General features: G+C 41.5%; 2 protein-coding genes across 4 annotated transcripts in view; one reads left to right on the top strand and one right to left on the bottom strand.

Moving 5' to 3' along the window:
- The window catches only part of CYSTM1 (cysteine rich transmembrane module containing 1), a 45,169-nt gene extending 35,554 nt beyond the window's left edge, over positions 1-9,615 (top strand). For both annotated transcript variants that reach the window (XM_020799407.3, XM_020799408.3), the window contains one exon: positions 9,064-9,615. In XM_020799407.3, the coding sequence (XP_020655066.1) occupies positions 9,064-9,170 (107 nt within the window). In that variant the 3' untranslated portion in view covers positions 9,171-9,615. The remainder of the gene's footprint in view (positions 1-9,063) is intronic.
- A 9,664-nt stretch (positions 9,616-19,279) lies between these two features.
- Positions 19,280-24,966, bottom strand: part of PFDN1 (prefoldin subunit 1) — a 48,167-nt gene continuing 42,480 nt past the window's right edge. Inside the window, exon 4 of one of the 2 annotated variants that reach the window (XM_020799410.3) lies at positions 19,280-19,530. In XM_020799410.3, coding sequence (XP_020655069.1) covers positions 19,447-19,530 — 84 coding nt within the window. In that variant the 3' untranslated portion in view covers positions 19,280-19,446. The remainder of the gene's footprint in view (positions 19,531-24,966) is intronic. The other variant, XM_072998394.2, reaches the window with a different exon arrangement.

Below are 24,966 nucleotides of genomic sequence, written 5' to 3'. Positions count from 1 at the left end.
CTGTTACATCAGGAAATAGCTAAAGGCTTACATGGCTTGTAAATTTCAGTTTTATCATTGGACTCGATGGCTTTATCGGCCCCTTCCAATTTGATTATTCAATGATTCTTTGAATCTCTTACAGAGGAACTAGTGTTTATACAGTGGACCCTTGACTTACAGATGGCTTGACTTACAGACTTTTTGAGTTACAGACTTCTGTGGCCGCAAAATTTAGGTTTGACTTGCAGACTGAGATTTGACTTACAGACCAGAAAAAAACCAAAATGGAACAAAAACAGCCTGTTACGGGATTAATCGGTTTTCAGTGCACTGTAAGTCAATGGAGACTTGACTTACAGACTTTTTGACTTGAGAACTGCCTTCCAATACGGATTACGTTCTCAAGTCAAGACCCCACTGTAATTGACATAAACTGAGACTACAGCTTTCTGTTTTCCATCTGTCGTAGTAAATGCTCTTGCTTTGGTCTTGGTTGAAAAAGAGAAACAGCATCTGATGGTTGTTGTGGGTTTTCCGGGCTGTTTGGTTGTATTCTTAAGATTTTTCTTTTGCCAGTCTCTGTGGCCGGCATCTTCAGAGGACAGGAGTCAGAACTCTGCCTGTGCTCTGCTGCAGTTTGTTGGATAGTTGAGTATTTATAGCTGTGGGATCAGCCTTTGTCCTTTTCAGGAGGTTGGGTGATTATGGTGATCAGTGTGTTTTTTGTTGTGGGTCTATTTTTGTGACAAGGGGAAGATATGATCTGTCACTGTGATTGATGGGTGTTGTTAGCTTAGTGTGCAGTGATTGCTGGTCCTTATAGAGTTCGTTGACCTTTTGCAGGCTGTATTTTTCAGTGCTGAGAGCCACACTTTGTTGGGTTGCTGTTGAGAAACAGCATCTGTCGCCTTCATCATGGCAAGGTTGTGAGTAGAAATTAATAGTTCTGTAGGTTTCAACAAGCAGTAAATGAAGTTGCTACATTGCTGCTTAAAGATTAATCAGCGACACAAATTTCAGTCCATTGCCTGCCCCCCCCCCACTTCCTACTTCCTTTGTGGCAGAATCAAACCCACAAACCACTGATATCTCCTGTGCTTTTGGTCTTCAGTTCCATAAACAATGATTCCTTCAAAGATAGTGTTTAATATAATCTCCATTGCAGTTCCATCTGGTGCCTGAGGTCCCACAGCATGCAGAGAATGTTTCAAGAGTAGGCAGATCAGGTTCCTGGGCAGGTCTGCTGTTTCAGGTGCAGCCTTGTGTGACTGAAGGAAGGACCTGACATCAAATTTTCACAGTGTGCTGGATAAAAATATATGTGATAGTGGCAAGCATTTATCTTCAAACAAGGATCTGCTTCATCAAAGGTGTGTGAAATGCAATTTGAAGTACCCAAGGGATATGTGGAGCGAGTGCTGAACTCAACTCTTGCCTTCTGATGTTTGTGTGTTACCGCTATGGCTCTTTTTCCAGCCCCACTATTAGATCCAGGGTTGGTAAATCAGGTGGCAAATCAGGGTGGGTGCCAGAAATCAACAGACTACCAGGGAACAGGTGGAATATTCACCCACATCCCCTACTTTTGTACTGTTTGCAAATAGGGAGGAGTGAAGCTCAGTAGAACGGGTCATGATTTGTATGCCAAAGGTCCCAGGTTCAGAACCTGCCATTGCAGCCATAGCTGAGGGAGAGCTCTTCTGAAGACCCTAGAGGACCCTGGCCATTCACGGTAGACAGTTTTGAATTCGATGGAACGATGATCTGACTCATTATTAAACAGCCTCATTATGTTCAAAATGTTATCCATGATGACCTGTCCTGAAGTATGAAGCATGGCACAGCCTTCATGCAAAATAAAGATGTCCAGTAGCTACTAGTCACTATGGTTATGTATTCCCTCCAGTATCAGAGGCAATGTACCTCTCACTATTGTCTGCTGGGGGGGAAGAGTAGCTACTGCACTCATACCCTGCTTGTGGGCTTCTTAAAGGCAAGGGATGGGTCACTGTGGGAACAAAATAATACGAGGGGGTGCTGACAAGTATTGAGCCTTTCCCAGAAAAAATTGAGCTAGGAAGCTATAAAGTGCAGGGTGTATTGGCCAATTTGTCTGTATTCAATGGTGCAAAAATCAACTACCTATGATTTTAACTTATCTTTCATGTTCAGGTCCAAAATGAACATGGCAGCACCTCCAGAAAAGTTCAGTGTGGAAGAGCATAGGACCATAATCAAGTTCCTGTTTCTCCAAGGGAAAGGTGCAGAGCAGATCCATGATGAAATGTCACAAACTATGGGTGACAGTGGCCCTTCATATGCAACAGTTAAACATTGGGTGTCAATTTTAAACCTGGCCATGTGGCAGTTACAGCTTCTTAGCTCAATTTTTTTCTGGAAAAGGCTGAATACTTATCAGCACTCCCTCATAGTCTAGCCTTTTGTTCCTGTTTAGCAAAACTTTTGGTATGTCCTTATTTGTCTAACACTTCAGATGAAGCCCCTGGGCAAATTCAGAATTTGGGGGCACAAATGTGCCAGTTGCAAAGAGATTTGAGTTTCACATACCTCTTTCTCTATGACATACTGCCCAGAAAGATGTCTGGGTACATTTTTGGAAGGGTCTTTAACCAGGGGATTAGCAAGAAGTAGACAATGTACTGTACTTAGAGGCCTCACTAGGTATAAATTGTACTAGTACTAGAAGTCCAGTAGGATGATTTTCTGATCTTCTAATGGCATGAAGAGCTCTAGGAAGGAAGGCTGTACTGTAACTACTGCTAAGGCTGTGTTGGAGATGCTGGTTGATAGAAATATCTGTATGAAAACTAAAACTCAGTGAAAGCAGCACATAGGGTATGCAAAAAAAGTCTTCCCTTTCAAAGTCCTGTCCATTGTGTGGTTTTAGCAAGAACAGTACAAAAGATTCCAATTCCTCTTGTAACTGCACATATTTATGCATGGCATGCAAGTGTTTCTGTGACCTTGTATGGGGTTGACTGTCTCTTGAGTGTGTTTTTCTAAAAGCTCAGGGAAATGTGTTGAATGGAAATTCATGCAAGTTTCTTGTAGGGTACAAAATTTTCTTTTGTCCACTAGATATAACTTAATTTGGCTGCAACTGATTGTTCAGCCTACTATGATACCAGAAATGTGCTCTCCTGCTTTGCTAATGTAAAGACTGGGACCTTACTTCACGGTTCTCTGCTTCAAACCTAAAGAAGCCTGTCTTAAAAGAAGGTGTGGAGCCAACTTTTAGTCTATATAGTGGAGAGCAACTGCCTATTGTCACCTTTGTTATCTCTCTCTCTCCTCCTCCTCTCTCTCTCATGCAGATTCTAAACCTATTTTGCTTTATCTTTTGAACTGCTTGCTTTCACCCCAGGTTTTATACCATCTTTGCCTAAGGAAGAGTTTTGGAGTCTAGAAGGCTCATCATATTTGTAACTTTTTAGTGATCCATAAGAGGTATTGCCCAAACTTGGTCTTTGTCAGTCTTCAGAGCCAGACTTCTCAGATGTTTTGTCCAGGTGTTCACTTCAGGGTATGAGGTCTGATGAAAAAAAAAGGAATGGGGTGCACATGCTAGGAATACCCCATCTCTTCCAACCTCCTTTAATGTGTTTCAATTCAGGATTAAAGCTTCAAGAGGGGTTCATGCACCTCAGCAAAAGTGCATACTCGGGGGATGGGATCCTGCTCAGTGCACATTCCTGATGACGCCAAGACTTGTTCACTCAAATATGCATACAGTATTAGGCCCGCCAGGCCTTTGTCCACACAAATGTCAAGAGTGGAGCAGAAAAGGACAGCGCATGGAGCCATGCTTGGGATGGGCTAGCATGATGTCTTCTGTGCCATGTCCCAACTCCTCACATTCAGGGGAATGCCTAAACAGAACTAGAAAGTTACTGATAGATACAAAGCATGGTCATGCCCGGCTTGTTCAGTCATCTGGCGGGCTACTGGCTTTCTTAACTTGTAAAGGGCAGGTAATAATCCAGTTTATCTCACAGATTGAGTTTTATGATTCCCCACAATGAGTCTTATTGTCTTACTTCAAAGACAATAGTGACCTCCCTCTCTTGTGAGGGCAAAATACAGCAAACATCAAGAAAACATTTTGTGACTGAAAAAATGGATTTTAATCCATGAATGTTCACAGTGAGATGAGCTGTAATTTTAAAGGTGGCACAATACTTTGGTTTCATTTTTGTTACGCATGCTGAAGCAGACTAACATGGCTGCCTGCTTTAAACATAGCTAATTAAAGTATTGCTTTTGGCAAGCTCCAAGAATTTGTCATATTCCCAGAATGGCATTTCCCTCGTTACTTCTGCCTACCAACAAGAATGCTAACGCCCTTCTATGCCTGTCATGAGTCTGAACTCTGGTATCCTGTAATCTTTCTGCCCTCTTCCCTTCCTTGGCCATCCACCTCTTCAAAAGTGTAAGCTATCTAAGTTCATAGTCCAACGGGCAGGACACTTAGTTTACAAATCTCTAGACTGCATTTATAAGCCAGAACTTTTAAAAAGTAATATCCAAGGATAGTAGCAAAGTCTGGGCTTTTATGTTGGATAGGAAATTTGCTCGTAAATGGAAAGGACAATCCCAGTCGCAGTGCTGGAGAATACAATCAGGAAGAGGCTTTCTGTTCCTTAAAGGGGGGAGCCTTTCTCACAGAATACCGTCAAGTCATTTTGGAGTGTGCTAATTGCAGTTCTGGTTATGACATTTGTTGGCACAAGCTCAAATTACACTTGCCACCAGCTTCAGAGGCAGTGCCCACCCCACATCTTTATTTCTGGGCTGCACTGAGTATAGAATTTATGACAAGCTTGGATCTAGGGTTGAAAATTTAAAATAAGGTTCCTTAAGATATCAGCCTGGGAAGTCTGTTCTTGAAGGTTTTTTTGTATGTGTTAACCACTTTTTAAATCATTTGTTGGAGGCTAATATTTTCTTTCTCAGGTCAGGTGAGAATATGTACCTTGGAAAATACTGTGTTTCACAGGGTATAACAGTGGTAGGGAGAAAGAGGGCACTGGAGGTCAGACAAAGTTGGGTATAGCCAGCCTTTCCCCTAGCTGCATTGGCCCTCATTGCTCTGCCAGTTGCCTTTGGGCCTGCTTGTGCTGTTATTTAATACTAGGTCAATCAATAATAAGGGCTGCCTCATCCATGAACAAGTCACTGGAGGCAAGGAAAGGCTGACATGACTTGCATGACTGTGAACGGATGGATAGGCTAATGGGACTTGATCTCTCAGCTGTATGTACCTGGGAGTTTGGTTCAATACAAGCAGAATGTGAAGGGCCTGGAAGGAAGCAGCCCATTTACATCTGATTTTAGGAAGCCAGTAAGAACTGTTGCTGGTCAGCTGGGTGAGACTCAGTGTAATATTATAAGCTGAATCCAAATAAGGAAGGTATGTGGTTGGTAGTTGGCTCTTGGAACAACTAAACCCGTTACAAGTGCCAATGACCAGCCTGGCAGTCATTCTGGATATGCAAATGGTTTTTGAGACTAGCAGTGCTTTTTTTCTAGCTGAGGTGATACTCCAGGTGCATCCCTTCCTAAGAAACCTGGACTTCATGTTGTAGCTACTTTTAGGTTAAAACTACTGCTAACCCCTACAGAAACTTTTACTACGAGAAAATGTGTTCCACCACTAGCCATGTTGGGCAGAATTAGATGACTCGAACATCATACGAGTTGCCGGTTCTTGATCAACTAATTGAACTTAATGTCCTTGGGACTTAGGGTAACATCAGGACCTTTTCTTATCTTTGTGCCCTTCCATATATTCAGCTCCACTTCTGAGATCATGGCACAGATGTATTGTTGAAATTAGACTTCACAATGACTGGGAACAGGACCTTTTCATTAGCAGCACCCACTTTGTGGAATGCTGTCACTAACAAATTTCATCTGGTGTGATACTATATTCTTCTAGGTGTCTGGCTAAAACATGTTTCAGAAAGCATTTACTAATGATTAGCAGATGTCTTAGAATTAGTTGTTTTCAGTGCTTCCGCTCACTGTAAAAGTATGTTCCTTATATTCACATTCTTATTTGTAATTTAATATTTCATCAGTTGTTATGTACTGTGCAGAGCTTTACTGTTTTGGGAGATGTATAGCAATTGGGTTTACTTTTACAATATATTGAAAACAGGGATGCAATAGTTTAAAATTAAATAAAGAACAAACGATCTCCTTGATGTGGTGAGATTCACAAAGTTTTTTGGACTCACTAGGAAAATGGGGAGAGAAGATTTTTTCTTAAGATTACTTCCTGTTGAAGTTTGGGCTGTTGGGTTCCTATTGGAGCAATCCACCCATTAAGGAATTCTAGGCATTCCTGAGGCTCTCTGAGCTTCTGTTGATACAACTATTGATATTCTTGTGGCAGAGCTTGAAGCTACTTTTTGGATTGCAACTCCCAGAATCCCTTGCCAGCATGGCCACTGGTCATATTAGCTGGGAGATTCCAGGGCCTGTGGTCTAAAAAGGTAGCTTTTCCGAGCTCTGCTAAGTGGAATATGGAGATGACCTGGGTGACTGACATGATTTTTTCTGAGAAACGTCTCTTGTTAAGCCCACTCAGTGATAAATAAGGGGGGGGGGGCACAGGTAGAACACAAGTGGCAGAAAATTCCTTACAGTTTGATAAAATCCTGATAAGAGTTCACTTTGGAGCCTGTGTGGCACCTAATTGCCTCTCTGCTTTTGAGAATTTAATGGAAAAGATGACACCCCTCCTCTTGAGATCATTCCAAGCCATCTCCTTCAATCTTTAGAATTCTTTCCACATCTTTAGTATTGGTGGCACCAGTCTCCTCATGAACAATTATTGAACTAGATGTGACATGAGAGAGAAGGACTGGACTGCTAAATATATTTTTCTTTGTTTCCTGAAGGTGTGGACAGGGGGCTATAACATGGGATAAAGAGTATTAATTCCTGTTTCTCCCATTTTAGTCTTGTCTTCCCATGGGGTTTCCGAGGACCACCCACATTTCATATGACATTTTGGAAAAGACTGAGTGGAAGGCATATACTCTTGGATGCCACTGCTACGGATGCTCACTACCATAAGTATCTGTAGGCAGTAGTGTCTAACACCGCATCCCTTGTCTAGCCCAGTTTTTGTGTAGTGGTTCAGAGGATCAGTGGAAAGCTGGTTGTCTAGCAAGATCTCCAGGCCCAAGTGATATGCATCAAATTATCAAGTACTTATTCCATCACATCTGGAGGGCACTAGGATGAGGAAGGCTGCCTCGCAGTCTTGCCGAGCTTTCAGTGGCTGTGCCGGTCAGGATGCGGTGAGAGTTAAGTGGAGTTGCTGTAGAGCCAGCTGATATTGGAGTTCAGCAAAACAATGCGTACCCTGTGTACAGACAAACAGAAATGCTATTTGCTAGACTCCATTCATTCTGTCTAACAGGACACAAAGGAAAGTCCAGATACATTTCAGGACAAACCTGTTCAGTTAGTTTCAGCCTGCCTCGGCTGCCTTGGTCCAGCTATTATGGGATTCAGTAAGTCTATGCCGGCACAAAGCTAGAAATGTTATTGAAAAAAGTCATCAAAAAGATTATCTGAGGAGAGAATCCTATCCAGGAGAGAAGAGTCCAAATCTGTGTAGGTAGCCACATGTTTCAGGCCCAAAATTGTATATATAAATATATATATTATACTTTTTTGCATCTCTTAATTTTAATTGAAACTGTTTTAAAAGATCCCAGTGATTGTGCTTCCTTTGGAAGGAACTTGGGAAGGCATAAGGAAGTTTACCCTTGACTAAGTGGGTGAACTACTGCCTTATCTTCCCTAGTAAAAGTGACTTCATTTTTCAGCATCTGAGATTTTAAATGCCTGTGGCTACAGTCTTGAGAAGGCATTACATCCCTGACACTAGAAAATGAAATATTCATCATTATGACTTGGGTGTCACCATGCTTCTCAACAACTATAGGGTTCACTTGAACGTTAAGTGAGAAGCATGGTGACACCCAAGTCATAATGATGAATATTTCATTTTCTAGTGTCAGGGATGTTTATTTAGGAATTTGGAAGATGAGTTAGGGGGTAAATAGATATTATCTTGTTTACAAAGCAGTTAATTTTCATCCTATTAAAAAAAAGTGAGTAATCCAAGCTTCTCTGTGTCTGCAGTTGCTTAGCAGAAAGAAGTGCAGTTGCCATGACTCAGCTTCCCAATAACCTCCCCTGGATGACTGAGAATCTTCACAGTTATTAAGTCATGCTAGTTGTGACTTTACTAAGTCACAGCCAGAGTAGAGTAAGTCCATTTGAATCAGTGGAATTTACAGAGGAGTTGATGCACCAAATACCCTCTGATTCAATGAGTCTGCTCTAGTAAGCCTTAAGATATACGAAGCAACAGGATTTCAGTCAATGTGTCAAGATATAGGTGAACCCTTTCCCCCGAAACATGATCTTGAAACCAAAATGCATGCTGCAGCTCCTTCCATCTAGGAAGCTTACCTGGCCTCTACACCATTAGCCATGCGAATTTGGGACATTAAAAACAGTACATAAGTTTGGAACTGCCCACCAGAACTTGATGCACAGCCTTGAAGATGATTCATCACCAAAAGCTCACTATTTTTTTCCTTTCTTTAAAATTTCTTAATGGTCAATTAAAGGCTATCACCTGCTCCTGCATTTGGATCGTTTCCACAAGCATGTGTCCCTTTCCTGATTTTTCATGATTTACTTGGTTCTCCCATTTCAAAAGCAAAGCGTACTGCTTATATACCGCCCCATAGTGCTTCAAGCACTCTCTGGGCAGTTTACAAGTTAATTATGCAGGTTACACAATGCACACACACACACACACCCCACCCCAGCAAGCTGGGTACTCACATTTTACCAACATTTAACTCTCTCAAGGAGAGTTAGCAGCCAGTAGTACCACTGAAAGCCACTTGTGTGAATGGGTGTAATGCTCTTGCATTGTAAATGTGACTGCACTGAATGAACTTTTACCATTGAATGCAGCATCCCTTGACGTCTCTGATGGGATTTTTTTTTTCTCTCCCTTTCCAGTCTACGTTGTGGAAGAACGGCGAAGGGACGACACAGGTGAAAGTGCCTGCCTGACGGCATGTTGGACTGCACTGTGCTGCTGCTGCCTTTGGGACATGCTGACCTGAGTGCCCTGAGATGCTAAGTGTCTCAGTACCTCTAATGTGGAGTGCTATGCATTCTCCTCCTCCTCCTCCTCCTCCAATCTCCTTTCTCTCCTCAACAGCTTTTAGTACTGTAATGAATGAGACGCTTTGCACAGGCGACAATAATACATGTCCGCCATAGAGGTAGCACCATGATGTTGGTTATGCACTTTTTAGTTTCAGTGGAGGAAAACCTCCTCCATCCACTCTTTGTAGCGTATGTTTCTAAGACTCTGTGGTTCCTTAAAGAATGTGCTAAACACTTTTTTTGGCCAAAAGGCTTTTACTGCAAATTATGTTTTTATAATTCTTACCACTTTTAGAAACTGAGTAATATGCAATAATTCGAGCCAATCATTTGTGTTTTTCTTACTTGCTTCCACTTCTGTTTTAATAAACTTTGTTCAATAAAGGTATGAGCCAGTAACATGAAGGCTACACGTCAGTTTTTGTTCTCATGTGCTTCTAAGGTACCAAAGGCAGTAATGCCAAATATTTGCCCAGAGATAACTTTAGAAAGCTCCACTCCCTCTTTGTGCCATGTCATTTCTACACAGTAGGTAGAACACAGTGCCCTTTTTATGACTAATGTTTCCTGGAAAAATCTTTGAAGAAATTGATGCTTTGAAGAAATTGATCAAAGCCCCCCTTCCTTCTGCCATACTTCTAATGCCTTGCAAATTATATTCTTCATTCTACTAAGCTTTAAAAATTACAGCTACTAGGCAAGAGGTTGTGCAGATTGATTTCTTCAGTAGAGTTCACGGAACTTCTTCTCTGCTCTGCCTAAAGTATCCTGCAGATATATGACTGTACTGTTAACTGTTTTTAGAATGAACAAGCCAGGAATTTGTTCAGCAGTTTGTAATACACAGCCAATCCTTCTGAAGCCTCCATAACTGAAACTGACAGCCATGTTTGGCTGCTTGCTAATTTCAACCTTCTGATTTGAATCAAAATTTCATTTCAAGCAGCATTCTCTACATGCCCATAGAAATCTCTAGTTCCAATATGGGGAACCTACCAGTCATGCTCATATGCTGTACAAGAAACAAACTTCACTGTAGTGGTGATTGGCCTGTCTGCTGGCATGAAAGACACGTGGATTTGAGTAGTTTACTGTAATGGGCTTGCATCAAGGAATTTACCGTATTTTTTCCATGTATAAGACTATACTTTTATCTAAAATCTTTAGACTAAAATTGAGGCTCGTCTTATGCACGGAAGTAAGCTGAGGAGAGAACAAAAACAAGTGGAGGGGAAAGCAGGGATTAAAGTGATCCTTTCCCCTTACACTTGCTAAGCCCAATTTATTTTTCTCTATTTATTTGTCTTATACACAGAAAAATATGGTATATACCCTGTTTCCCCCAAAAATAAGGCCTAACCTAAAAATAAGCCCTAGTATGATTTTTCAGGATGTTCGTAATATAAGCCCTACCCCCAAAATAAGCCCCAATTAAGTAAAACCCCACCCTCCACCATTGTGCAGCAACCAGATGATGATGACATGAATGTAGATTGTTGTACATGAAGAAACAAAACATCCCCTGAAAATAAGCCCTAATGTGTTTTTGGAGCAAAACTTAATATAAGACCCTGTCTTATTTTCGGGGAAACAAGGTACAGCATTGAAGACCCTCTCCTGATTAGGATATGAAGGAGCTTTTAATACTAAAGCTTCACCACCACAACACACACACACACTGCTTGCAAAAAAAATTTTTTTTCATCACAAGTTATTAATATGATTATTAATATGGTGTAAAATACCAACTTGCACTGGTAATCACTTACCAGTGCAAGTTAGTATTTTACACCATGCACCAGTGTCATACCGTAATGAGTATTCAAATGGCAATTATAATTGCTTCTGATATTTTCCTGCAGATTCATGAGTCGGAATACAGTATTGCTCTCTTAGTTATTTCTTGCCCCCAACCAAACAGTGAAACAGAGCAGCCTGCAAAACTGATTTTGGTCATTCACCAGTGAAGCTTAATTGTTGTCTGAAGGTATCTATCCATAAGCATTTGTGGAGCGAAATATCACCAAGAGCAAATTGCTCAAATTGCTACAGAAGTATTATGAACACAACAAATTGATTGTAAGCATATATACACTGGCTGTTTTGTGTGTACATATAAAGACTCTGAAAAAATGGAATAATATAGGATAGATTTTCAAAAAAAAAGTACAGTACTCTGGAAGACTTCCTTTTCTCCCCCAACCCTCTTTTTTTCAGTTTTAAAATGCGAGGGGGAGAAATGTCTACAAAATAATATTTCCTGTTTTGAAATGTATGAAATGCTTTAAGACTTTTTTTCTTATAAAACATAAAATGAATTTTTTGTGTGTGGGGGCAAAGAATCTAAAACATAAGGGGAAGAATCACCATCCATATGGTAGACAGATGCTGATACACACATTGGGAGGTGCCTTCCAGTGACCTTAGTCAAAGGTCACTGGTTACTATTTTCAGCCTTTATTTTTCCTTCTCATATAGCAAGTATTAAAATACACACCCTTGAGTAGTCTAGGATACAGCAGTTGGCAGCCCTTTCTAGTACTGGACATAGTACTGCAGCTCAGCTTGTAGGAAACAAGACACACAGACTTTTGGGATTGCAATCCTATGTGTGCTTTGACTTACTAAGCTATACTGTAGATGATTTCATATTATAGCAATAAAAAAATAGATTTCATAAAGCATTGCACATATTTTAATTTTTCCCATTAAAAATAATCAAGAAAAAATAGGACTTTTCCTATCATACATTATTATTATGTATCCATGATCTCAAAATGATGTGAATGCTTGGGACTAACTTTTTAAAATTAAAGCTACTATTTTGCAGGTGAAAACTGAGAACTTAAATTAATTTTAGCCCACTAGAATTAAAATTTAACTGATACTGTGATTATCCTGTTGTCCAATGTTTGCACTTAGATATTCTGCAGGCACCTTTCACTGTGTACTCAAATATAATGTAACAGACACACCTTTTGATAGGCACAGTGGCAATGATGTGGCCTGATCCTTTTTGCTTCAAAGCAAAGGAGTCACCATTCTAAATTTTTGAAATAGAATTACAGATGTCTAGAGATGGAATATCCTGGACCCAGATAGTCAGGAAGCCCTGTTGCACCTCCCTGAATCAACTTGTCCACTTAGAGGTCACCATGCAGCATGCCAGACCAGCATCCCACTCACTGCGTCAAACTCGGATGTAGCCCGGCTGATGGTTCTCTGCCTTCCTGCACTTCAGGCCACTCCAGCCAAGGGGGTGGGATGATGTGTCTCCCTACTCAGGTGCTGAGTGCCCAGAAGTGCAGGAAGGTGGAGAAGCAGCAGTTGGGCTACATCCAAGATTGGCACGATGAACAGGATGACAGTCCTGTGCACTGTGTGGTGACCCATAAGTGGACAGGTCAGGTCGAGTTAGGGAGGCAGGACTGGGCTTCCTGGCCACATGGGTCCAATATATTTGTAGATAAATATGAATATCTCTGTCAAATCTGTCTATATTGCTGTTCAGCCAATTAGTGATTTCCTGTAAGGTGGAAAGGGGTAATATAAACATTTTAAATTACAAAAATGTGGTATGAACTGAAAGTTACGTACAGTACCTTGTATTTTCTTCTCAAAAAAAGTAAGACATTGTAACAGCCACCCTCAAACCTCAAAGAGTGGTTGCTACTTCACTTTAAAACTCTGCTGCCACCAACCTATCCTTAAAAAATCATAAAAGGACAAGTGTAACTTTGAAAACAAAAACTAGTTTATTGATTACAGGAAATAAAAATGGTAAATCACTGGTGAAGAATCAATAAGTCAATCACTGTAAATAAATCACTGGCTCTCACAGACTATTTCACACTGACAGGCTCTCTCACTCACTATAACAAACAAACTCTCATCTCTAATCTCTATCTCTCAAAACTGATCTCTCAAACACCATACACCCCTTTATATCCCAGCTCCTCCCCCTTTAGCACCACCTTCCGTCCCCTCATTGGCTGCTGTTCCACTGCCCAGCTGTGACGGACAGGTGAGGGCAGGGCTGAACGTTACAGATATTATTATTCTTTAATTAGTAGTAAGACTGATTATGGCATGCCCGGACAGCATAGTGAGTTGGTATCTGGTTGTAGAGTCGGAGTTGGAGAGTTCAGTTCCCCACTGTGCATGTCAGTAGAGCCAGCCGGTGTGGCCCTGGGCAAGCTGCACAGTCCCAGCCTGAAAGAAGGGAAGGGTAAACCACTTCTGAGTACTCTCTACCTAAAAAACCTTGGAAAGGGTCACCATAAGTCAGAATTGACTTGACGGCACATGATTAAGAGAGATTACAGTGTTTCATCATCAGCTGTGGAAACAGCTAAAACTTGCTGTCAGAATTGGTGTATGTGGGCACATGCGCATACCAATCACAAGACCACTAGGGCCCACACACGAGGTTCCATGTACTCTACGTCTGGATCTGGAGATCTTACAGATTTTTGATTTTCACTACATCTGATCTGAGTGCCTTGCCACAGACCTTTTTTCAAAGAAATACAATCACCACCACCACCCCCGAATTACCACAACAGTGTTGCCTACTTCCAGGATAGTCTCTAACAGGTATGCACATTTTTATGTTTTTGGATTGCAGTTCCAAGGATTTAACAGACAGCAAGGCCAGGGAAGGGCAGGCAGCCTTGAGAACGAGTCCTGCTCCATGTGAGCAAAATGTAGGTGTCCGTAGGTGCGTGTATGAAGGCTGAAATGCCCTGAATTCTGTCTGGGGAACTTTTGGAGAATTCCGAGAGTTGAAATCCAAAAGAACAAATGAGCACACCCCCAGTTTCTAAGAAACAAAGAGCTCTTAAGAGTTTATACACCTACATAATTGTAGCTGTTTCTTCATAGAACACTGACTACTGTAACTCAGGCTATAATGCTGCAACTGAAGCCTATTTTATTGCTACTTCAGTGTGATAAAAGAGTTGAGCAATGTCCCCCCCATCTGCCCCTCCCAAAATTTTGCTGCTGTACTCCCAAAATCAGAAAGCTGTGCTCTGACTAAAGCAGAATGTTCAGCACACACCTTGGGATTAGTATCCAGCTGCAACGGTCAATTCTGTGCGTGGTTCTTCCCGTGCTGCTGTTCATTTAAACAGGAATCCAGCCACCCCCTCCACAAGCTACTACTGCAAGGTGGAGATCAGCAAGGCTCAGGTAGAGCTGTAACTACAAAGTGTCACTTACACCGAATGCTGTGCAAAGAAGCATGGTTTGCTTTTTTAAAAGGTCTCTGTGTGGGGTTATATTTCCTACTGCCTAATGTTAAAGTCACCTTGCCACTTATTTTGGTTGTGAGTCACAGCAGTACAAGGTATGACCCCACTCCAGACTAAATCAAGGCAATGGAGTCCCTCCATCACAAGAGCTATTTACTCTTCTGTTAAAGAAATGCAGAAGCTGCAATCTCCCACTCACCCACAGCCATTTTGGTGGTATTATATATTTCCTATCCATAACTTATTTTACTGCTTAAGTATGCTACTTTCAGTTTTTTTTAATGTTTTAATAAACTGAATTTCAGGCCAGATCAGACCCTGAATAGGGAATATCACATCGTCAAGGCATTGTTGTTATTTAGCCATTAGGTTGTGTCCGACTATTCGTGACCCCATGGACCAGAGCACGCCAGACCCTCCTGTCTTCCACTGCCTCCCAGAGTTGGGTCAAGTTCATGTTGGTAGCTTCGATGACACTGTCCAAACATCTCGTCCTCTGTCGTCCCCTTCTCCTCTTGCCTTCACACTTTCTCAACATCAGCGTCTTTTCCAGGGAGTCTTCTCTTTTCATGAGATGGCCAAAGTATTGGCGCCTCAGCTTCAGGATCTGTCCTTCTAGTGAGCACTCAGGGTTGCTTTCCTTCACAATGGATAGGTTTGATCTCCTTGCAGTCCAGGGGACTCTCAAGAGTCTCCTCCAGTACCACAATTCAAAAACATCAATTTTTCAGAGGTCAGCCTTCTTTATGGTCCAGCTCTCATTTCCATACATCGCTACTGGAAAGACCACAGCTTTGACTATGCGGACCTTTGTCGACAAGGTGATGTCTCTGCTTTTAAAGATGCTGTCTAGGTTTGTCATTGCTTCAAGGCATGAGAGCCTGAATTATAGAGACATTTTTATCCTCCTCAGTGGATCATGAGTGTTACTGGGAATTTTGGCAGACAGAACAATTGGTTACCCAGTCCCAGGGCTACCACCACCCTAGCTCTCTGGGGCACATTCTAAGCAGTGAATAATGTGTCTCTTCCAAAATGAATGTGCCCATTCTAAGGGATAATTTCCTTTTGACTTGTGCTCCTTCCTCAAGATTCTCATCTCCAGTGACTATAAAGGAATTACCACCATTGGAGCACAATGGGTCTGCTCAGTGGTAAATTTTGAAATCAGTGTGATAGGCCCCATAGGCCACACTCTCAAGAAGAATCCAGAAATACAGGCAGCTGGGTGTCTCAACCTCAGCTGCTGGGCTGCAGCTGATTCCAGAAAGCAGAAAACTAACTTTTTATCTGGGAAGGCACAGGCATGGGATTAAGATTGTGTAAAGCCCAGGAGGAGATGCAAGGGACCACATCACTAAGAGCCTGGCTCTACAAGCACCTTCCAGATTTATACTCCTTAATCCAGAAGGTAGTGGCATACAATGTGAAGTTCCAGGGCCTCATCAAAAAGAGCACTTTCTCTAAGTGCTTTTTGCATAGCCCTTTTACTTGGCTATAAAAAGAAAAATGTGCTAGCAGTACTGTAATTAACTGCTTAGTAATCATGTGACCTACTTCTGTGATCCAGTGTTTGGTCAGATGCATTACTGGCAAATAAAACGTAGCAGCGATGTGCTGCATTAGGGCATTCACTCATCAACAGGGAGAAGAGGATTTTCGGATTTTCTTTCCTGACTTAAGACTCTGATCACAGTGCTGACAGAAATGTACAGAGCAGTTTCTTTTTTAGATTAACTGTTCTCCAATCTCTCTCTGAGAGCAGGAGCTGCTGATACCATCAGGGGGACATTGCTACCTTGGTAGGACAATAATCTTGTTTGCTACCCAGCCTGAACTACTCCACAATCCATATGCAGGGCAAGCAGAATACTGTACCTCATGGTATGCCTAATAAAGCAACAGCAGTAATAAAGAGGCTTAGAAGAATGAGGTGTAAAGGTCTGCTCCCCCAGGACATTTGACAGTTGATCAAAGCAAAACTACCAAAAGCAAGGAGCCACTGCAGTTGCCAGTGCCACCACCTGCTGGATTGAGCCTATAAAGCTCAGGAAACAGTAAAGATGGAATGACAGGAGTAACAGCAGAACTAAGATTTAAGAATGTTGTGCTGCAGTCAGAACTCTCATTTTTACAGGATTCATTTGCAATTTCACACAGCTGTGAGTATTGAGTAGATCATAGATCAAAATTTCTCACTCAATAGATGCTATTTCTATAAGTGAAAACATTCTGACCTTTCCCCCCCATGATCTGCCTTTATCAAAAGGGCACTACCATACCTCTTTAATTATATGCTTATAGGACAATACAATGCTAAACACCTGATTGAACTTTAAAAAGAAAAATTAATAACTAATTTGCTGTTAGCCAAAAATATTCATACTTATTATTTGCTGTTGAGGTTTCAGTAAGAAAAACAGGATAACTGTGATTTGAATTTTGAAAAATCTGTATATAAATGCAGACATTTGTGTCGTGTCCAGTATTACAAACATATAATTTGTTCAATCCTGTGGTTCAGACAAAGAAAAGAGAGTAAATACATCCAAATTGAGGTCTGCAACACTGTTTGCCAATTCTGAAGAACTAAGAATGTGAAGTTAACAAACAGATGCTTCTAAGTTGCCCTTTCTACACATGCTGGGATAAGGAAGGAGGGGGCACATGGAAGAGCAAATATACTGCCCATTTCTGAATCTCAAAATTATTTGCTGGGCAATCTGAGTAATCTTACGTTTAGTACCTTTATGCTTAGACTTGGAGAGCACAGTCAGAAGAACCATTGTGCAGTGGAATTAAACAGGTTCCCACCAGCAGATGGCAGCTGAGGCATTTATCACAGCCTCATGATAAATCTTTCTCTTGAATACTTTTTCATGACAGCTTCTCAGTGATGAGGGAGATCCATTTGTAGTAGCCTACAGTGCATATGAAGAGTCATACACGACTTGACTAAACAACAGCAACAACAGCGCATACCTTCTTAGTGCTCTCTCCTTCTGGGGAGACAATGTGAAGCATTTACACACAAAGAACGTGTCTGGAATGGTCTTTGGCAAATATGTGGGAACATCCTTTTAGTTTTGATTGTACATTTGTTTCTTCCTCAGACAGAGCAGAGTTACAATAATTCCATTTTTGAGCATTACGTGCAAGCAGTATAGTATTGTGTAGTATGTGCTGCCAAGTTGCTTCTGACTTTGGCAGCCCTAACAGGGTCTTCAGGGTTTATGAGATATTTAACAAGTGGCTTTACCATTACCCCATCCCTAGTGAGTTTCTATGGCTGAGCATGCATTCAAAGCCATGTTTCCTGAGTCCTAGGACAACACCCTGTCCATCACGCTGGCTTACTGACTCAACACCTTACTTAGCATGTCTCCCCACCCACCATCTCAGGCACATTGTCCATTTAAGTTGGAAATACTAGATATCATAGAAAGGGGATGGCAGTTTTAAGAATACAAACTTCAGATTGCCCTTGAAGTGATATGTCCGTCCCTGAAAGGTTAATATAATAGAATACTACTGTTAGTTTGCTTCTTAATGTTGACTGCATTAATTCGGATGAGGGACTGACGTATTTTCTATCAAGCAATAAGAAAGGCTGATAAAGACTGGAAGTTGGTGAGAAGAGAACTGAACTAGAACTAGAGAGATCCTGGTTCAAATGTTTACTCACTGGGAAGGCTCACTGAGGAACTGGGTGGCTAATCATCTTTTATCCCAAGCTACTCTGTTGGATGCATATTAGGAGAAAATACTGTGCAAGGTTTCATGTTCTCTAGAATGCTTCCTCAGGCGAGATTTTTTTAAAGCAGATTTTTTCTCTCTCTCCTCCCCCCCTTTATTTTTTTAATTTTGCTTAGTATCTTGCATGATAAATAATTCTGGATAACATGAAAACTTGCATAGCATTCTGTGATTTTTGCCTAACATATCAGTGCAATGTGGATACTGGATTATTTTATCCTTATTCAACATTACCTTTACTTTTTTATACTACCCCACAATATTTGATAAAATACCAGGTGAGAAGAAATATAAACAAGGCCACACGAGCTCCCTGAAGGATAGGATAAAAATAAACAACCGATAAAAATGTCATGCACAAGGTGGCAGCAACATCACAGTCTTCTGTTAACCTTTAATAGCTATGAACTTAGTAGAGTTGTATAACTTCTTTGGGAGTGACTGATTACTGCAGTAAGTTGTTTAGAGAGAATACTGGCCTACTGAAAGGGCACTCTGCCTGCAACATGTCAGCTGTAAGGTCCTCACACTACACTAAAGTACCTCTATTGTGGCAGCCATCCCCTAAATCTACTCAGCCCACATCTAATGTCCTCCATTGTCCCCATTCTTCAATTAGATATTAATTTTTTTATTTAGCCACTCACTGTTCTTATAAAGTCTCACTGCCCCATGTGGTCTCAGCTAAAAAAGAAGTAACTGTGAACAAGAATCCTAATGTCAACTTGCACTCCTATCCTGATATTGAAACCTCATTAGACTTTTCCTAATGTAACTGGCCCTGGACAAGGTTAACTCTGGGTCTGTGTACAACACAGAGATCCTGAAACAAAACAGGAATCTAAAGCTCCTTTACACAAAGCATATGGTTGGCAGTGCAGAGCCGAGGAAGATGTGTCCTCCTGCCTTCTTCTAGGCTCAAACAACAGACTTCCGGAAGGTTGGTGCCTCTGACATTACCTACTCTGCTGCAAGAGAATGGAAGAGACAGATGGAAAACACACAACCAGTGTTGAGAGAGAATACAACCAAGAGGTCCAGCAGCCACAGGATGTGATCTAGGCAGAATTTATTGGTTTTCATGTGACATGGCCACATAATCCAAGTTCGTCATGTCTTCAACATACAAAGGTCTATAGCCAGGGTTTACAGCATGTGCTGCTTTTCACTATTCAGTCCAAATGTAAGAAGTAGGCAGGTACTGCTGAAATGGAGGGGCTTACTGTGCTCTTCTAGCCATTAGCATTTCCCGGATATTATCTTCAGCTTCCTTCACACTCCGCTCCAGGTATGACTTCCTCTGCTGAAAGAAACATAGGATGGGGGACAACAACATGGAGAAGCTTAGAGGAATGTACCAAGAACATCTGAAATCCTCTTCTGTGGTGACAAAGGAAGCACTGTGAATGATGATATCAGCCTTATGTAGCATTACGTTACAGAACACAACTTCTGGGGGCAAGCAAAGGGCAAATGAATGCTTAGTTCTCACCTTGCTAGAAAGATGGGATGGAGATCAGCCACCTTCTCCTTCCCCCGTCCAGGGCAGAGGGAAACAGGAGCTTAGCGCGCCCAAATTGCTCAAGGTAACAGCATGGAAGTGGAGCCTTTGACTTTCCATTGTTCCACAATTTCCCTGAAGAATTCCCTGTCTCTAAGGAATCCCTCTCTTCTTCCTCTGTTTATCCTGGATCATTATTATCACCTCCCCTTGATGTATGCACCCAACAATGGTAAATGAGTAGCATTTCTGCTGTCAGCAAGGAGATAGGCAAAAGCACATTCTAGATTACAGAAATGTTTCTTGTACAGAATCTCTCTCTTTTAGAAGAGAGACACAGGTTTTCAATCATCTGGGGTTTATGTTTTTTACAGAATGGACAACTGTACATTTCTGACTGACTATGTTTCTAACAACACCCAATATTGTCAAGAAATCTTGACCATAACAACCTTAAGCAGTATTACACATGAATAAAGGAATAGCTGGCTGACACATCTGCAAAATATTTGTGCCACGGGAGCCCAGGGCAAGGTAGATCATTTACACAGAAAGCTGCACACATAACTGCTGGCTTGTTTCCCTGATAGCACAGTAAGCACTTACTCACAACTGGGGATGGTCTGACAAAAACTGAATCAAGTGAGAGGGGCACAGTGTAGGAGGCACAGAGGTAAAATGGGATGAACAACAGTAAGAACTTAAAGATTCACAAAAAGATTTTTATTGTAGCTACAGGATGGCCACTTTAATTAAAAATTGCCAAGATTTCTTCAATAAAAAAGAGCTTCCATGGCAGCTGAAAATTAAAACTAACCATATAAATTAATCATTACAAAACAACCAAAAGAACAAAACAGAATGTTAGTGACAGCAGTTATACTAAAATCCCTATAAAGCTTACACTAAGTAAGAACAAGCTGGTCATCACAAGCACTCTTTTTCAACAACACAAGAGGCAACATGGAAATCACCAGATGGGCAATACTGAAATCAGACTGATTATATTCTCTGTAGCCAAAGAGGGAGAAACTCTATACAGTCAGCAAAAAATAAGACCTGGAGCTGATTGTGGCTCTGATCATCAGCTTCTCATAGCAAAATTGAAGCTTAAACTGAAGAGAGTAGGAAAAATCACTGAGCTAGTCAGGTATAATCTTAAACAAAATCCCTTATGAATACAAAGTGAAAGTGAAGAACAGATTTAAGGAACTTGGTTTGGTGGACAGAGTGCCTGAAGAATTTGGATAGAGGCTTGTAACATTGTACAGGAGGCAGCAACAAAAACCATCCCAAAGAAAATGAAATGCAAGAAAACAAAGTGGCTGCCCAACAAGGCCTTACGAATAGCAGAGAAGAGAAGGGAAACAAAATGCAAGGGAGATAGGGAAAGTTACAGAAAACTGAATGCAGACTTCCAAAGAATAGCAAGGAGAGACAAGAGGGCCTTCTTAAATGAACAGTGCAAAGATATAGAGGAAAATAATAGAAAGGGGAAAACCAGAGATCTGTTCAGGAAAATTGGAGATATTAAAGGAACATTTTGTGCAAAGATGGACATGATAAATAACAAAAATAGGAGGGACCTAACAGAAGCAGAAGACATCAAAAGAAGGTGGCAAGAATACACAGAAGAATTATACCAGAAAGATTTGGATATCCCAGAAAACCCAGATAGCATGGTTGCTGACATTGAGCCAGACATCCTGGAGAGTGAAGTCAAGGGGGACTTAGAAAGCATGACTAACAACAAAGCCAGTGGAGGTGATGGCATTCCAGTGGAACTATTTAAAATCTTAAAAGATGACACTGTTAAGGTGCTACATTCAATATGCCAGCAAGTTTGGAAGACTCAACAGTAGCCAGAGGATTGGAAAAGATCAATCTACATCCCAATCCCAAAGAAGGGCAGTGCCAAAGAATGCCCCAGCTACCGTACAATTGTACTCATTTCACATGCTAGCAAAGCTATGCTGAAAATCCTCCAAGGTAGGCTTCATACTATGTGGACCGAGAACTCCTAGAAGTACAAGCTGGATTTCGAAGGGGCAGGGGAACTAGAGACCAAATTGCTAACATGCGCTGGATTACGGAGAAAGCCAGAGAGTTCCAGAAAAAGATCTACTTCTGCTTCATTGACTATGCAAAAGCCTTTGACTGTGTGGACCACAGCAAACTATAGCAAATCCTTAAAGAAAAGGGAGTGCCTGACCACCTTATCTATCTCCTGAGAAACCTATATGTGGAACAGGCAACAGTTAGAACAGTTAGAACTGGATATGGAACAAGTGATTGGTTCAAAATTGGGAAAGGAGTACAACAAGGCTGGATATTGTCCCCCTGCTTATTTAACTTATATGCAGAATACATCATGCGAAAGGCCGGACTGGAGGAATCCCAAACTGGAATTAAGATTGCCGGAAGAAATATCAACAACCTCCGATATGGCGATGATACCACTCTGATGGCAGAAAGTGAGAAGGACTTAAAGAACCTCTTAATTAGGGTGAAAGAGGAGACTGCAAAACCCAGTCTGAAGCTCAACATCAAAAAAACTATGATCATGGCCACTGGTCCGATCACCTCCTGGCAAACAGAAGGGGAAGATATGGAGGCAGTGACAGATTTTACTTTTTTGGGCTCCTTGATCACTGCAGATGGTGACAGCAGCCATGAAATTAAAAGACGCCTGCTTCTTTGGAGGAAAGCGATGACAAACCTCGACAGCATCTTAAAAAGCAGAGACATCACCTTGCCAACAAACCTACACATAGTCAAAGCTATGGTTTTCCTTTAGTGATATATGGAAGTGAGAGCTGGACCATAAAGAAAGCTGACCACCGAAGAATTTCTGCTTTTGAATTGTGGTGCTGGAGGAGGCACTTGAGAGTCCCCTGGACTGCAAGGAGAACAAACCTATCCATTATAAAGGAAATCACTGCACTGGAAGGACAGATCCTCAAGCTGAAGCTCCAATACTTTGGCCATCTCATGAGAAGAGACGATTCCTTGGAAAAGACCCTGATGTTGGGAAAGTGTGAATGCAGGAGGAGAAGGGGACGACAGAGGATGAGATGGTTGGACAGTGTCATCGAAGCTACCAACATGAATTTGACACAACTCCGGGAGGAAGTGGAAGACAGGAAGGCCTGGCGTGCTCTGGTCCATGGGGTCACAAAGAGTCAGACATGACTAAACAACTAAACAACAAAGTAAGATTGAACAGTATAAAAATGTTTCAATGGCTTGGATACATTTAAAAGTCCTCAGAATGCAAGGGAAAAATAAGAGAGGGAATGACAAGCAAGCCCCTCTGATGAGAGAATTCCAAAGAAGAGATACTCCTACTGAAAAGTCCTTTTCAATGTATCCCCCAGTACCACAAAATCTTCTGTAAACTGTACACTTTTGTTTGCATGTCTACTTTCTCAAAAAGTACAGGAATAATATAGGCAACCAACCATTATATGGGGAGATATAATTCTATTTTTTTTGGGGGGGGGGAAGCCTTTTGATAAAATAGGTTGGGAAAGAATGTGGCAAAATTGCCTCATGTCCCAGTGAGACCCGTTTTAAGTTGCAAGGGAGGGAGTAGGGTGGCCTGCCCATTGAGGCCTCTGGACCTGTGGAAGTTGTCCAGCCCTGTCTTCCTCTGGGTCTGGGCCACTAGGCTAGTCCATTCAGTCTATCATGTCATTAATGAGTTTCTTCTGCCTCCTTAAAGCCCCTCAACGTTCAGCGGAAGGGGAGGCAAACAGCATTTGAGCTTCAAGGGAAGCATTCAGTTGGTCTTGCTTCCCTCTTTCTTTCTGTGATTGGAAAGCAAAGGGGGAATGAAGTTGACTCAGCTATGGCTATGAGGTGTGTTCCTTTAAAACTGCATCTGGGCTTGCTTTGCTTCCCACCCCTCTCCCAATTAGAGGAAGTGCACAGGGAACAAAGGTCAGAAAAGCCAGGAGAAGGGACTCCTCCACATTCCGGTATATTCACCTATTTGCTGTTTTGGCTGGGATAAGAAGTGACTGGATAATCAGCTGGCACTTGGAAGAACATCCTTTCCAGGTACTAGGAGAGTCTCTTCAGCTACAAGCAGTGCACACAGCCCTCTCACTACTTAACTGGTACCTGAAGGGAAAACTCATCGGAGCACTAGTTGAGTCCCTTGACCTGATGGTTGGTGTTTCAGCTTCGAACGCAAGTGCAGGTGAAGCCAATGCATGATGCAGTCAGTGTCTGGAGGAGATGCTGTTATTCTTGTCATATTCCATCAAGTTGCCTCAGACTTAAGGCAACACTATGAATAAGTGACTTCCAAAATGTCCTACCATTAACAACTTCCACAAACATAAGGCCATGCCTTCCTTCACAGAGCTAATCTTTCCTTTATTTGTTCTCCCTCTTTTTTTTCTCCTGCTTTGAACTTTCTTAGTACTACTCTCCTTTTCAGGAAGTCTTGTCTTCTCATGATACAGTGGTGCCTCGTTTGACGATGTTAATTGGTTCCAAAAAAACCATTGCTATAGGAAAACATTGTTAAACGAAACACCATTTCCCATAGGAATGCATTGAAAACCGTTTAATCCGTTCCAATGGGAACGGATTACCGTCCTTAAGCGAAAATCCCCATAGGAAACATCGCTAAGTGATACAATGTTTCCCCCATTGAAAATCATTAAAGCAGACTCAATGATTTTCAATGGCTTTCCAATGTCTGTTTTCGCTCCTTTAAAAGTGTCTTAAAATGTTTGAAACCTGTTTTAAATGCTTGGAATAGTTAGTCCACCTTGTGAAACCTATGCAAACTTAATTTGGCTTTGTTCTGAGTCTTCGTTAATTTTTGGTGAATTTCCCCCCCCCCATTGGAAGCCAAATTAAGTTTGCATAGGTTTCACAAGGTGGACTAACTATTCCAAGCATTTAAAACAGGTTTCAAACATTTAAGACACTTTTAAATGAGCAAAAACAGACATCGTTAAGTGAAAATCCCCCACAGAGAACATCGTTAAACGATGCGGAAAATTCCTCAAAGAAACCCATCGCAAAGCAAATAAATCGTTAAACAAAGCAATCGCTAAGCGAGGCACCACTGTATTCCTAAACTATGACAAGCTCAATATCGTTATTTTTTGCTTCTAGAGAAAGTTCCCACTGGATTTTATTTGGGACCTCTTGTTTATCTTTGTTGTGGTTCATAATATACACAAAGCTCTCTTCCGGCATTGTATTTCAAAAAAATAT

Source organism: Pogona vitticeps, chromosome 4 (genome assembly GCF_051106095.1).
Source record: "Pogona vitticeps strain Pit_001003342236 chromosome 4, PviZW2.1, whole genome shotgun sequence".
In the NCBI taxonomy this organism is placed as follows: Eukaryota; Metazoa; Chordata; class Lepidosauria; order Squamata; family Agamidae; genus Pogona; species Pogona vitticeps.
Note: the sequence above shows the minus strand (reverse complement) of the source record. Positions and strands in the feature narration are given on the sequence as shown.